Source organism: Hyla sarda, chromosome 2, assembly GCF_029499605.1.
Source record: "Hyla sarda isolate aHylSar1 chromosome 2, aHylSar1.hap1, whole genome shotgun sequence".
NCBI lineage: Eukaryota > Metazoa > Chordata > Amphibia > Anura > Hylidae > Hyla > Hyla sarda.
Window position 1 is genome coordinate 68053973 of NC_079190.1, and position 16417 is coordinate 68070389.

General features: G+C 41.5%; 1 protein-coding gene across 1 annotated transcript in view; it reads left to right on the plus strand.

Annotated features, from left to right (window-relative positions):
- Positions 1-16417, plus strand: part of COG6 (component of oligomeric golgi complex 6) — a gene marked incomplete in the record, with an annotated part of 135025 nt that overhangs the window by 57910 nt on the left and 60698 nt on the right. Inside the window, 1 exon segment of the mRNA XM_056561982.1 lies at positions 15638-15766. Coding sequence (XP_056417957.1) covers positions 15638-15766 — 129 coding nt within the window.

The following is a 16417-nucleotide window of genomic DNA, read 5'->3' on the forward strand; positions in this document are numbered from 1 at the left end:
GTACCATTTTATTTATTTATTTTATATTTCCACCCTGGACACTTCTATATGTAAAATTGTATTTCTGGAATATTTCTTTTGGGTAGGGTCACACACAGCGCATATGCAGTGTATTTGATGTTGCGAGAAACCTGCCAGGCAGCAGGAAATATGCTGCATATATGCTAGGAGCAGACACACAGGGCTTTCCCCGCCGCAGCCAACTGTCTGTAATAAGGTCCGAAGGCTGACCGCACATCACAGTTACGTCGGTGCGCTCGGCCGGTCTCTGGACCTCACTGCAGACACTGGGCTGTGGTGGGGAAAGCCCTGTGTGTCTACTCCTAGCGCATACCCATCGTGTTTCCCACTGCCTGGCAGATTTCTTGCAGCTTCGAATATGCTGCGTATGCCCTTAGTGTGACCTTACACTTAAGGTATATTCACATGTACAGTATCCTGCCATCAAATATGCACAGGATATAGTACATGTTAATAGACTCTTAACCCCTTAACGACCAAGGACATAAATTTACGTCCTTGGCCGGCTCCCGCGATATAACGCGGGGTCACGCGGTGACCCCGCGTCATATCGGGTCGGTCCCGGCATGTATCTGATGCCGGGGCTAATAGCGCGCGGCAGCGATCGCGGTGCCGCGAGCTATTCACCCTTTAGACGCGGCGTTCAAAGTAAAACCTTCCCGGCTGTTCAGCGGGGCTGATCGGGACCACCGCAGTGAAAATGGGGTGTCCCGATCACCTGGGACACGAGCGGAGGTCCTCTTACCTGCCTACGGCATGTCCCCTGAGATTCAGGCTTGGGCAATCGACCGCCGATAACCCTGATCACTGCAAAGCTATGCCTTTGCAGTGAACAGGGTATAAGATCACAGTGTGTGCAGTGATATAGGTCCCTATGGGACCTATAACACTGCAAAAAAAAAAAGTGTAAAAAAAAGTTAATAAATGTGATTTAACCCTTTCCTTAATAAAAGTTCAAATCACCCCCCTTTTCCCATAAAAAAAAAAACACCATGTAAATATAAATAAATATTTATTATTTTATTTTATTTATTTATATAGCGCCTACAGATTCCGCAGCGCTTACAATTATGGGGTACAAGCAAAGACAAGTATCAGACATAATATTACACAATAACTATTCAAACAAGAGGTGGGGGGATATGTTGAGGATATGTTGAGGCCAATTAAAGAATGTTATAGGCCTGTCTGAAGAGATGTGTTTTTAGGCCACGTTTGAAACTATGGAATATAAACATATGTGGTATCGCCACATGCGTAAATGTCCGAACTATAAAAATATATCATTAATTAAACCGCACGGTCAATGGCGTACGCGCAATAAAATTCCAAAGTCCAAAATAACGTATTTTTGGTCGCTTTTTATATCATGAAAATATGAATAAAAAGCGATCAAAAAATTCAATCAATACAAAAATTGTACCGCTAAAAACGTCAGATCACGGCGCAAAAAATGAGCCCTCATACCGCCCCATATGTAAAAATAAAAAAGTTATAGGGGTCAGAAGATGACAATTTTAAACGTATACATTTTTCTGCATGCAGTTATGATTTTTTTTTTTGGTCTAAGGAGACCAAAAGTACAAAGGGCGTAGAGTCCAACTGGTACACGCTAACAGTAAAATATAAGTGCATCAAACAAGAAACAGAACATATGAAGTATATACTGTATAAGGTGCAATTAGATCCAGCTAGTAGAACTATAAAAGAGAGAGTATAGACGAAAATGACTCGCTAGATACACAAGATGTAAATAGCAGAAGTGCAACGAAGCGAGAAAACGAGAGGAAGGAGAGACGAGACGGCACACTCACAGATACACAGGGGGAAGGAGGTTGGGGAAGAGGGACGTAGAAAATATACGGAAATAGACCACAGAAAAGAAAAAGGACAAGATTTCCTATAGGCAGAGACCGCAAACCAAACCACCCAGGGGAGAGTGTGAGCTCACGGAGTACTGAACAAGGGCTCACGGCGGAGGTGGATGGCATACAGGTAAAGAGACGCAGAGGAGCGAGGGGGGAATCAGGCCCACTCTACAACATTAAGCTATATCGGCCAGAGGAGCAGAATTCGCCCCATGGAAGCCAGGTGGCACCCACTCTTGAAACGTCTGTTGGGAGGACAGCCAGCAACTCCTCCATACGACGCGTCTGTGCCACCTCCGCCATCCATTCATCTATGGCGGGAGGATCAGGGGATTTCCACTTTCGAGGGATGACTGATTTGGCAGCCTGCAGGAGATGTCTCGCTAAGGAACGTTTGAACTTCGCTTGCGCTATGGGAAACATGAAGAGAAGTAGTTATGATTTTTTACAGAAGTCCGACAAAATCAAACCTATATAAGTAGGGTATCATTTTAACCATATGGACCTACAGAATAAAGAGAAGGTGTCATTTTTACCGAAAAATGTACTGTGTAGAAACGAAAGCCCCCAAAAGTTACAAAATGGCGTTTTTTCTTCAATTTCGTCGCGCAATGATTTTTTTTTCCATTTCGCCGTAGATTTTTGGGTAAAATGACTGATGTCATTACAAAGTAGAATTGGTGGCGCAAAAAATAAGCAATCATATGGATTTTTGGGTGCAAAATTGAAAGGGTTATGATTTTTAAAAGGTGAGGAGGAAAAAACGAAAGTGCAAAAATGGAAAAACCCGTGGTCTTTAACCCCTTAAGGACCAGGCCATTTTACACCTTAAGGACCGGAGTGTTTTTTGCAATTCTGACCACTATCACTTTAAACATTAATAACTCTGGAATGCTTTTAGTTATCATTCTGATTCCGAGATTGTTTTTTCGTGACATATTCTACTTTAACTTAGTGGTAAAATTTTATGGTAACTTGCATCCTTTCTTGGTGAAAAATCCCAAAATTTGATGAAAAAAATGAAAATTTTGCATTTTTCTAACTTTGAAGCTCTCTGCTTGTAAGGAAAATGGATATTCCAAATATATATTTTTTGGGTTCACATATACAATATGTCTACTTTATGTTTGCATCATAAAAGTTATGAGTTTTTACTTTTGGAAGACACCAGAGGGCTTCAAAGTTCAGCAGCAATTTTCCGATTTTTCACAAAATTTTCAAACTCGCTATTTTTCAGGGACCAGTTCAGGTTTGAAGTGGATTTGAAGGGTCTTCATATTAGAAATACCCCATAAAAGACCCCATTATAAAAACTACACCCCCCAAAGTATTCAAAATGACATTCAATAAGTGTTTTAACCCTTTAGGTGTTTCACAGGAATAGCAGCAAAGTGAAGGAGAAAATTCAAAATCTTAATTTTTTACACTCGCATGTTCTTGTAGACCCAATTTTTGAATTTTTGCAAGGGGTAAAAAGGAGAAAATTTTTACTTGTATTTGAAACCCAATTTCTCTCGAGTAAGCACATACCTCATATGTCTATGTTAATTGTTCGGCGGGCGCAGTAGAGGGCTCAGAAGGGAAGGAGCGACAAATGGTTTTTGGGGGGCATGCCGCATTTAGGAAGCCCCTATGGTGCCAGGACAGCAAAAAAAAAAAAAACACATGGCATACCATTTTGGAAACTAGACCCCTCAGGGAACGTAACAAGGGGTAAAGTGAACCTTAATGCCCTACAGGTGATTCACGACTTTTGCATATGTAAAAAAAATATATATATTTTTTACCTAAAATGCTTGTTTTCCCAAAATGTTTACATTTTTAAAAAGGGTAATAGCAGAAAATACCCCCCAAAATTTGAAGCCCAATTTCTCCCGATTCAGAAAACACCCCATATGGGGGTGAAAAGTGCTCTGCTGGCGCACTACAGGTCTCAGAAGAGAAGGAGTCACATTTGGCTTTTTGAAAGCGAATTTTGCTCTGGGGGGCATGCCGCATTTAGGAAGCCCCTATGGTGCCAGGACAGCAAAAAAAAACACATGGCATACCATTTTGGAAACTAGACCCCTCGGGGAACGTAACAAGGGGTAGTTTGAACCTTAATACCCTACAGGTGTTTCACGACTTTTGCATATGTAAAAAAATATATATTTTTTTTTACCTAAAATGCTTGTTTTCCCAAAAATTTAACATTTTTAAAAAGGGTAATAGCAGAAAATACCCCACAAAATTTGTTAGGCAATTTCTCCCGAGTACGGCGATACCCCATATGTGACCCTAAACTGTTGCCTTGAAATACGACAGGGCTCCAAAGTGAGAGCGCCATGCGCATTTGAGGCCTAAATTAGGGACTTGCATAGGGGTGGACATAGGGGTATTCTACGCCAGTGATTCCCAAACAGGGTGCCTCCAGCTGTTGTAAAACTCCCAGCATGCCTAGACAGTCAACGGCTATCTGGCAATACAGGGAGTAGTTGTTTTGCAACAGCTGGAGGCTCCATTTTGGAAACAGTGGCGTACCAGACGTTTTTCATTTTTATTGGGGAGGGGAGGGGGGCTGTGTAGGGGTATGTGTATATGTAGTGTTTTTTACTTTTTATTTTATTTTGTGTTAGTGTAGTGTAGTGTTTTTAGGGTACAGTCGCACGGGCGGGGGTTCACAGTAGTTTCTCGCTGGCAGTTTGAGCTGCGGCAGAAATTTTGCCGCACCTCAAACTTGCAGCCCGATACTTACTGTAATCCTCCGCCCATGTGAGTGTACCCTGTACATTCACATTGGGGGGGGGGGGAACATCCAGCTGTTGCAAAAATACAACTCCCAGCATGTACGGTCTATCAGTGCATGCTGGGAGTTGTAGTTTTGCAACAGCTGGAGGCACACTGGTTGTGAAACACCGAGTTTGGTAACAAACTCAGTGTTTTGCAACCAGTGTGCCTTCAGCTGTTGCAAAAGCTACAACCCCCAGCATGTACGGACAGCGGAAGGGCATGCTGGGTGTTGTAGTTATGCAACAGCTGGAGGCATACTACTTTGGCTGGGGATGCTGGGGATTGTAGTTATGCAACAGCTGGAGACACACTAGTTTGCTACTTAACTCAGTGTGCCTTCAGCTGTTGCAAAACTACAACTCTCAGCAGTCACCGACAGCCAACGGGCATGCTGGGAGTTGTAGTTATGCAACCACCAGATGCACCACTACAACTCCCAGCATGCACTTTAGCTGATTGTGCAAGCTGGGAGTTGTAGTTACACAACAGCTGAAGGTACACTTTTCCATAGAAAGAATGTGCCTCCAGCTGTTGCAAAACTACAAGTCCCAGCATGCCCATAAGGGAATGCTGGGAGTTGTGGTGGTCTGCCTCCTGCTGTTGCATAACTACAGCTCCCAGCATGCCCTTTTTGCATGCTGGGAGCTGTTGCTAAGCAACAGCAGAAGGCTGTCACTCACCTCCAACGATCCTCGCCGCACAGGTCAGTCCCTCGTCGTCTCCGTCGCCGCCGCTGCTCCTGGGGCCCCGATCCCAACAGGGGCGCCGGGGATCGGGGTCCCCAGCACCCGGGGTGCACGTCCCGCACCCGCTCACGTCCTCCGGAAGAGGGGCGGAGCGGGTTGCGGGAGTGACACCCGCAGCAGGCGCCCTGATTGGTCGGCCGGTAATCCGGCCGACGAATCACGGCGATCGTGAGGTGGCACCAGTGCCACCTCACCCCTGCTGGCTCTGGCTGTTCGGGGCTGACTCTGACGGCCCCGATCAGCCAATAATTCCGGGTCACCGGGTCACTGGAGACCCGATTGACCCGGAATCCGCCGCAGATCGCTGGACTGAATTGTCCAGCGATCTGCGTCCATCGCCGACATGGGGGGTCATCATGACCCGCCTGGGCGATATGCCCCGATGCCTGCTGAACGATTTCAGCAGGCATCGGGGACCGGCTCCGCTCCAGATGGTTGCGGGGGGCCGGTAAAACACATGACGTTCTCATACGTCATGTGTCCTTAAGGACTCGGAAATGGAGACGTATGAGAACGTCATGTGTCCTTAAGGGGTTAAAGGGCTTTTCTCAAGTTAGACACTTACCATTCAAGTTAGACAATTACCATTCATGCCGATAAGTGACCAGTAGGTGGTGGTCAAATTTATGGGATCCCCACTGATCACGAAAACAGGATCCGCTGACCCCTGTATAAATGCAAGGGCAGTCCAGTGTGCATGCTGCCACTTCATTCACAGTCCAGTAGGACTGATAGAAATAATAATACAGCGCTCAAATGGTTTCAGGGAAGAAAGTGGCTTCTGATGGACACTGTGTAAGATAATGTGGGTCACAGATTACTCTCATCTACTGAGAATTTGTGACCTATTCTTTTCATATGCCCTCTGAGCACCTATAGTTAATCCTCACTGTAATAAATTCTGCTGTAATATGTCAGCAATGCATCACGTATCCTGTTATAGTCATATTTATTTAGTTTGGACTCACAGTTTCTGCATTGTAGCTATGCTTGCTGCTAATCCACCATAATGACCCAGGATTACATTGTCTGCTTCACATCATCATGATAATGTGAACATATAATTACATTGTGTCCTTTATCGAGACACATAACTTACAGATAAAGTTTTACAGCATATCCGTACTTGCCATATGTAGCTGGTCTCATTCCTTCCCAGGCCGTATAATGTATGTGTCCACCAGATGGCGGTAGAATGTTACTTTCTAGCATTACATAACAGTCTGTCCTTGCTGCCTAATATTACAGCATGTCTGCAAAAAGTGGGAATTCATGCGGTGAAGCTTGTTTTCTTCTCGCATTTAAAGTTATTAATCTGATTATGAAATTACTGAAATATTTCTCATGCATTTTGACTTTATTTATATTGTACAAACATCTCTGTGGCATTAAACAAATGGAGTCAATGCTGGGGACGCTTCTCGTCTTTCACAACATTTCCTGGAAATCTCATACATTTATTTGCTAAGCAGACAGCTGTATATATTCATAATTGTGTCTTGGAAAATAGGTCCAAGGGCAAGGTTTGGGAAGACTATAATTAAAATGAATGCACTGATAGCGTCACATGGCGAGTGTTACCCCAGCCCTGGGAGCTTACATTTGTTAATTGTCAGGACTTGTTGTAAATATTTCTTCACATACGTCACCACCTGTTGTGTAAAAATAGGCATGGGAATATGCGCTGTTGTAAATAACCCTGAGCCAAAGCTTTGGCGAGTTGCCACCAACTTATTAGGGGAATGTTCACACGTACGGAGATTTGATGCACAGGATTTTCTGCTGCAGATTTCAATGTAGATTAAATAACTGAGCACAGCTTCTAATCTGCAGTTACAAATCCTGCGCATCAAATCTGCGCAGGATCCTGTATGTGTGAACATACCCTAAAGGGGATTGCCCTTGGTTCCCGGGCACGTTACATATTATTATTATTATTATTATTGTTATTAACATTTATTATTAATATTAATTATTATTATTGTTATATTTATTTATTGCCCTTGGTTTAAGGTCTAAAACCCTTAGCCTCAGTGTCCCAATGACAACACTTCTGAGCGTATGGTAGTTTTGCTTATTATGCAGACTTAACATGAATTTAAATTACTATCCAACTTTTAACGCACTTTAATAATGTCACTTTTTATTTGTTTGTGTGTGTCCTTAATGTGGTGCTCTAGTATAATTCTATTTCATGAATCCCATTCTTAGGGAAGGGTCACATGGAGCACATCCGCAGCGTATTTCATGCTGTGGATGCGCCAACGGCATCACCAGAACAAGCTCCCTGCTGCGGCCAGGTAACTCTGTGTGTCCGCTTGTAGTGACGAAAATTTGGCGCTACAAGCGGACACGCAGAGCTACCCGGCTGCAGCAGGGACCTGACTCTTGTGACTGCGGTTGGCGTATCCGCAGCGTGAGATACTCTGCGGATGTGCACAGTCTGACCTTACCCTGAAGCTTTTAGGATGCATTCACACATGGCAGATTTGTTCCAAACATTTCTGCTACTTAAAAACTGTATCGTTCACCTGAGTGGGAATATTTCTAATGAATAAAACAGTTGTAGAAATGTTATTAATGTAAAGGTGCTGTCTCCTCAAGATAACCCCTTCCCATATGACCTGTTAGGGCATATAGACCTCATAGAGGTCGTCCCCTGCTCAGGATCCACATCTATATTCCAAAGAGTCTTACTGGTACTTCTGACCCCACCGTGTATTACATAATGATCCGCTCATTTGATGGCCTGCATGTAATATTACATTTACTGTGCAGCTGATGGACTCCAGGAGGCAGACAACTCTCTTGAAAAAGGGCTCTCCTGGACCCCTATGGAACATCTGCTATACATTTTAAGGCACTAACTCTATGTAGTTGGCGCTAAGCATGTATGAAGAGAGAAAAAGAAAAGTAACGGAGCAACTGATGGCTTCATATAGCTTTATTCCATACAAGGGAATGCGCCACAGCGCGGAGAGTAATGGACATATCGGGGAGTGTGGATATCGGGGAGCGTGACAAATCGTTTGGTGCCTCACAGGAAGCCTATTGAAGTGCCTGTGGGGGTACAAAACGATTTGTCGTCATATCCACGCTCCCCGCTCTTTCTGTTACTCTCCCTACTGTGTAGCATTTCGTTGTAAGGAATAAAGCTATATGAAGCCATCATTTGTTGAGTTGCTCCATTGCTTTTTTTGTCTCTGTGAATCTCTGGATATATACTCTAAGTAAATATACGTTGAGCACCAGCTCCACACGTCTTGCGGACTTTCCTAATCTGTTTACTGTTGGAATCAGCTGTATGCAGTAGTGCTGTGCCAAGTATTATACCACTTTCAGAAACTAAGCGTGTACGTGTATAGTGCATGGATAATGTAGGCTCAGGAATTTTTCTGGTACCATCTTAAAGGGGTACGCCAGCGGAAAACAATTTTATTTTAAATCAACTGGTGCCAGAAAGTAAATCAGATTTGTAAATTACTTCTATAAAAAAAATATTTATCGTCTGCTGTATGCTTCAGAGGAGTTTATTTTCTGTCTGACCACAGTGCTCTCTGCTGACACCTGTGTCCATGTCAGGAACTGTCCAGAGCAGGAGCAAATCCCCATAGCAAACCTCTCCTGCTCTGAACAGTTCCTGACATGGACAGAGGTGTCAGCAGAGAGCACTGTGGTCAGACAGAATAGAGGGGTGGGGGGGGGGGGGAAGTACTGGAAGGATTAAACATTTTTAATAGAAGTAATTTACAAATATGTTTAACTTTCTGGCACCAGTTGATTGAAAAAGAAAAAAAATAAGTTTTTCATCGGAGTACCCCTTTAAGTGGGGGAATGGGCTATAATGGCCTGAATAGGAGAACACTCTCTGTTAAAGTGACACTGTAATTTCAGAAAGAAATACAAAACTATTGACAGTGCAGAGACATGTCAAAAGTTTTATTTGGTAGGGGTCTAGGTGTTTTGACTTGACCAATCACTAGAACAAATGGTGAAGAGTACTCAGCGAAGCTTCTCTCTACCCGGCTCGCTGCCCTCCCCATCTTGCTGCAGGAGATGGAATCTATAGAAAGTCTATGACATGGTCTTCGGCAGCAAGGAGACAACAGCGATTCTCCCTGTTTGTTCTAGTAATCGGTGCAGGTCTCATCACCCAGACCTCCATCAATCAAAACTTTTGACATGTCTCTATGACATGCCAAATGTTTTTGCAAAAAAAAATATATTTTTTAAATTACATATAGAAAAAGAAACTTCAGCAATCTAATGAGGTCCTGCAGCTGACCAAAAAAAATAACTTTTATTAATCTTTTAAAAGCTCACCAATTACAATGTGAACCCTTATACCATTAAAATAATGATATAACTTGCCAGCTGCTGCTGGTCTTACCGGACAACATGCGAAAAGTCAAAGTAAATAGGCATTTAGATACTACATTAATAACAAAAAGTACCCTCAGACCCCAACGCGTTTCTACCACAGTAATTGGCGTCCTCAGGGTATAATGATAATATCCGTAAGTAGAAAACAGGTGCACTGTTGGATACCAAATTACAGTTAAATAAAGACAGTATAATAACATGCAACCAAGAAAGGACCAGACCGTTTACTGTCCCACCACTGTGCCACCCAATATATAACCAGTCCATTCAGTTTACATCCGGAACCTATGGAAAAGGAGTACGGACCAGCGGGGAATCAATTCAACCGGGCGGTTACCATCCGGTGTCCGTCGCAGAGCAGGAGACTGTAGCGCACCTGTAGTGGCAGGGAGCCAGATAAGACCGGCTACTGAGCGCACAGCAGCAGGTCTTATCTGTCTTCCTGCCACTGCAGGTGCGCTACCTTCTACTCTGTAGTTATATGTGTATTTTAATGGGATGAGGGTTCACGTTGTAATTGGCGAGCTGTTAAAAGATTAATAAAAGTTATATTTTAGTGCTTGTCTCAGATAGGAAGTTGGTGGTCCTCAGTGTGTCCTCCATTGGCTAAAATATAGTGATGTCTATAAAAGATATTGTTTGGTTGTTACTATCTGATTAAAGAGCTATTGGGAACTCGGATGAGATTCTCCCACACACCCAAGAGCTATGTCTTTATTGGAATAAATGTCACAGACAATAAGGAGTGATCTCTTCTTTAAAGATCATGACCAAATATTACCACAGCACCTTTAAGAGGTTAGACTATTAGGCTGTAGTGAGACAAAAACATTAAGTTAATTAAAATGTATAAAATATGTGTAAAAAAAAATATCTTATTTGATAAACAAAAAACAAAAACCTTTCACAGAAAAACTAACATTATTTATTATGCAGAGTGAATGCTGCTAATCTAATAAGAAAAACAAACCAAAAAATCTCAGTTCTTAATGGGTAAAGGATGCTAACTTGTTTTTGGTGGGTGGTTGTTTTAACCCAATATAGTTCCATCTATATGCACATCACGCCCCCTCTCATAGACATGAATGGTGGGGGCATGGCATGACATCGCTGGCAACACCGTGATCTCCCTGCTGCAGCCACTTGTCATCAGCCTCATCTTCGCTTTGTGTCTGATGACTCACGATACAGGGGCTGGAGTATCGTGAAGTCACGGCTCCACCCTCTCGTGACATCACCCTCCACCCCCTCAATGAAAACCTATGGGAGGGAGGGGGTATGAAGGCCGCCAAGCCCCCTCCCATAGACTTGTATTGAGTGCGGAGCGTGACGTCATGGAGCCGTGACTTCACGATACTCTGGCCCCTGTATCGTGAGTCATCAGACACGGAGCGCTGTTCGCTCCGTGAAGCTGATGACAAGTGGCAGCAGCAGGTAGATTGCGGGGGTCGTTAGCAGCGGGACCGCCACGATCAGACCTCTTATCCAATATCCTTTGGATAGAAGATAAGATGTCTAGGGCCGGAGTACCCCTTTAAGGGTCTCACAGTGTCCAGTTATTGCTGACAGTTAACAGACTGTATTGTCTGGAAAGGGAGCACCCAGTTGTCAGTAAGCCTAGGGCTGCACAAAGTCTTCCTTTAGCGCATGCTTTTATCACCACTTCATTCAGTCAGGAAATTGGGGGGGGGGGGAGTTCCAGTGATCTGAAAGTCCCCCACAATCAGACACTTAGCCCCTATGCTGTGGACTGGGGATAATTTAATGAGAGCTGAAATGCCCCCTTTACAATAGTGAATTAATTGATTTGATTCAGTTAGTCGCTTGGTCCTAATGCTGTGTAACACTGCCCTATAAACATAAGGTACTAAGGGTTACATGCACAGGTAGAACTCATCGTTGGTACCTGCTATTATGCTCCATTGTACCAAGTACGGGCGGCATTAAGATACACAATCGATCTCCTGAGTGTTTTACTAGGAGGGTTTTTTCTCTTTAATATCGGCTCTACAGTTTGAGGCCAGTTCTTTAGCGAGATTGGTTAAAGAGCCCTCGGTCTGATTTTATTGTGCGGGCCTACGTGCATGTAAAATGCTTTAACCAATCAATACGGGATGCTTAGAAAATTGCAGAGTAGAATTTGAATGAAACAGATTAGAAATAATTCCATAGTAAACTTAAGATATTTATTTTTTTCGAGTACAATCATAAAATTGGCAGGTTTCGGACCACTACAAGCTATTTTGTCGATCGTTACCTTCCCGCCGGTGCCACCATTGTATTGTATCAACCTTGTAATCCAAATTCATGGATTATGAAATCTGCTTTGTTCCATCATGCTTAGTTACATAGTGATTTACAGCTACTTCACGGTGGGTATTTTGGTCTTTTCTAAAAACTTCTCACCCACACAAAAGCCGTTTGTGAACCTGATTACTAGGATAACAGGTACTGTGCAAAGTAGGGTTCAGGCACAATGACGGCTAGTAAGCGGTGGAATACTAGAGGGATGATGTAAGTCATTTAGCCTCTATTTGTTATGTGATAAATGCTCAAATGGATTTACTGTCTCCACCTCTTACTTTTCATGATTGAAAAAAAACAGTTTTTATTGTCATTTTACACCTTAGAAAAAGAAGCTCTGAAATTTGTAAAATTGATTTAACTCCATACCTGCTGACCTTTTATATTCAAAGAAATTATAGAGTTTCTGTTAAAAGCTTTTTTTTTTCTTTTTTTCCCCCCAAGGCCAATTTTAATGGACCCGTAAACTACATTTTTAAGGTTACTACATTAAAGCAGTTTAATCAAAAGTCAGATCTAGTGTTTATGTTCCTTTTTTTATGTATTTTTATTTAACTGGTTCAGTTCCATGGCATTATGGGTTTAGTAGGTATTTGTTTGACTGTTATAACCTCATTTGTCAGGCTATATATATTTGCATTGGTTTTATGACCAATTTCTTTTCTTTATCATTTATATATACATATTTTTTTTTTTCTAATAAACATTTTTGTATACTACAGAGAACGTTGTGTAGTTCTTTCCATTCTGACCAAAGTGCTCTTTGCTGACGTGGACAGAGGTGTCAGCAGAGAGCACTGTGGTTAGACAGAAAAGTAACTCAAAAAGAAAATAACTTCTTCTATAGTATACATCAGCTGATAAGTACTGGAAAGATTAAGATTTTTAAATAGATGTAATTTACAAATCTGTTTAACTTTCTGGCACCAGTTGGCTTTAAAAAATGTTTTTCCACTGGAGTTCCCCTTTTAAAGGGGTATTCCAGGAAAAAAATTTTTTATTTATATCAACTGGCTCCAGAAAGTTAAACAAATTTGTAAATTGCTTCTATTAAAAAATCTTAATTCTTTCAATTATTATCAGCTGCTGAAGTTTAGTTGTTGTTTTCTGTCTGGCAACAGTGCTCTCTGCTGACATCTCTGCTTGTCTCGGGAACTGCACAGAGTAGAAGAGGTTTGCTATGGGGATTTTCTTCTAAACTGGGTGGTTCCCGAGACACATGTCATAAGAGAGCACTTAGACAGAAAAGAACAACTTAACTTAATCAGCTCATAAGTACTGAAAGGATTGATTTTTTTTAAAGACGTAATTTACAAATCTGTTTAACTTTCTGGAGCCAGTTGATATATAAAAAAAAAGTTTTTCCTGGAATACCCCTTTTAAGGCTATGCTGGGGTGTGGATGAATCAGTTGCCCAACTGTTCAGTTAACTGGCATTAACACATGCTGTACATGTGTACATTGGCATGGATTTCTATACAATAAACTTTTGTCACATTTTATGTTGCTGCCTTGTTCTAAAAAAAAAAAAAAATCCCCTTTTCCCCATCATTCTGAACGCAATACCCCATAATGGCAAATTTAAAAAAAGAATGTTAAAAATCTTTTCTAATATATTGAAAAGAAAAAACTAAAGTAATGGATTGACCGTACTTACTCAGACTAAATTTCATGTGGAATAGCAAAGGGTCTGAAAACTTATGTCTTTATAACATTTTAGATTTTCTTGTTTAATAAATGTAAAAAAATAAAATAAAAAAAATCCCGGTTTCACATTTTGTTTATGGGGTATTGCGTGCAGATTGATTGGGGGAGGGGGGATACCTGATTTTTTTTTTTATTTAGCAGAAAAAAGGTAATAGGGTCTGAAGACTGTTTGCCTACCTTGTGTATGTATAGCCCTATGTGGTTAAAGGGGTTATCCACCATAAGGTGATATTAGTATCTACCTGCTAGACTATAAGGAGACGTAGGAGGGATCCATGCTTTTCTTGGGGCTAAATTGTGAGCGATCCAGAAAGCTGAGGGGGGCTCTGTAATTGCGGTTTAATAGTCAGCACCAACACCCTTACCTAGGCATACACTACAGGTGTGTCTAGGAAAACATTTAATCTATTTTTCATTTATTCTTATATAACATGTCCATGACGATTTAATGGACAAGCTATGACTTATATTAGTCCTTTATTGAACACTTAAAGGGGTATTCACAGAATCTTTTTTATTTGACTATGCTACAGGGGCTGTAAAGTTAGTGTAGTCCATAATATAGTGTCTGTACCTGTGTGTGACGGTTTTCTCACAATTCTTCTGTGATTTTCACCCCAATATTCATTTTTACCAGCATAAAAAATGACTGTTGTCTCAGACCTGACTATGGTCAGCTGATGACAGGGAGCCTGTCTGCTTCAATGGTTGGAGTGATTGCTTGGTGGGAGAGAGATCAATCTGCAACAGCTGTAGGCACCCTGATTGAAAACAACAGGTCTTTTGAATGGATGCAGCTCAATTATGTTTCAATGGGGGGGGGGGCTGATTTGTGGGAGGGAGGAAAATGGAATTCTGAGATTTGTAGGCAAAAGAAGAAGAAAAGTCAAACAGGAAATACCAGTTCACAAAAAGCTAGCCACCATGTTATGGTAATCTCACAACATAGCCATTTATCCCCAAGACAAGCACAGATCCTTCCTAAGCATGCCCATTACTGTCTACCAGGTACGTACTATAATCACCTTTTGGTGGATAACCAGTTTAAAAATAATAAACAAATTTAACTTATATATAGATTTATTATAGCTTCCACTTTGATGAATACACATTAGATATACAGTATATTTATCGCATTGACTACTACTTTTACACCACATGAGATGTTTTATTCTCATACTTTATCTCTCTACTTACTTTATTTTATTTTATTTGTTAATTAATACATAACTATGAAACGATAGTATGTAAAAAAAAAAAATTTGCTTTCTTGTTTGAAAACCCAATAAAAATATTTGAAAGCAATAAATTAGTGAATTTGTGTGCTGGGTTTTTAAACCTTTTTCTCCATTCTTTGTTACTCACTATTAATTAAGTTAATAAGTTATGTTTTAAGTTCACTAAGGGATAAAAAGTGGACAATTTTCGCTCAGTCTCTTGGAGGTTGGGTTGCAAGTAAATTAACCATAGTCAGCTAGTCACTCTAGTCAACTAATATTTCAACCGAATCAGTCTTTTTGGAACCGAATTAAAAACTGCAGTCCGGTTCAAAAACTGGATATGGTCACTAGCTGACTACAGTCGGCTCATTGTAACAGAGTACGGCACAGACCTGGCAAGGATACAAATGAGATGTGAATGCACTGTGACATGTATTTTGTGAAGATGTACCTTACAGTGCACTACTGAAATGGTATATATAGATAAGCAGAATGCCATCTGACCATAGTGCTCTCGCAATTGTGTGCAAAGCACCATCCACCTTTGAATGAAATTTTTGGAAGGATGGGGCAATCTTTTTAGTAGATATAAAGTGAAATTCTATTATTTTTCCAACAGATATACCCTAGATGAATTTGGAACAGCGAGGAGGAGTGCAGTAGTGCGTGGCTTCATTGATGCCCTAACTAGAGGAGGCCCTGGGGGTACCCCACGTCCCATTGAGATGCATTCCCATGATCCATTAAGGTAATATATAAGTATTTGCTAATACTGTAATACAAATAAAAACATTGCATGGGGCTTTGGAAGGTAAAGCCACACAAATGGACCAGATTCATCAATCTGCTTGAAACCAAAACTTTCTGGTTGATCCCATAGAGACCAATCACATCTTAGCTTTTATTTTACCAGAACTCGTTAAGATATAAAAGCTGAGCTGTGATTGGGTAAAGCTGGATGGTTTTGGTTTCAGGCTGATGTTCTAGGTTTCTAGGCTATTATGTCAATATAATCAGTAGTAGTAGCATTCATTGTTTACATAGATAAATGCACTGAGAGAGCTAGTATGTGGTGCACAAAAAGTATAGCTTGGGTTAAAGAGTACCTGTCATCAAACCATATTTTCTAATCTAACTCGGATTATATTTCCTAACTTCTCCTAACACCCTTCCTGCTCTTAAATATTTTTCTGAGCTTTAAAAAGCTGTGTATAATACCTTTCCCCTTGCTCACATTGTGTGAGCTCTCGGCAGGAGAAAGTTGGCATTCCCCAGCAGGTGCGATGTCACTAAAGCCTGATAGAGCTGTGCCTCGCGATGCCCGCACGCACTTACTGAGTTTGGTCTCCTGCCAGACCCGGAGGAGACCAAACTAACTGTTTGACTTGTGCCAGGGAAC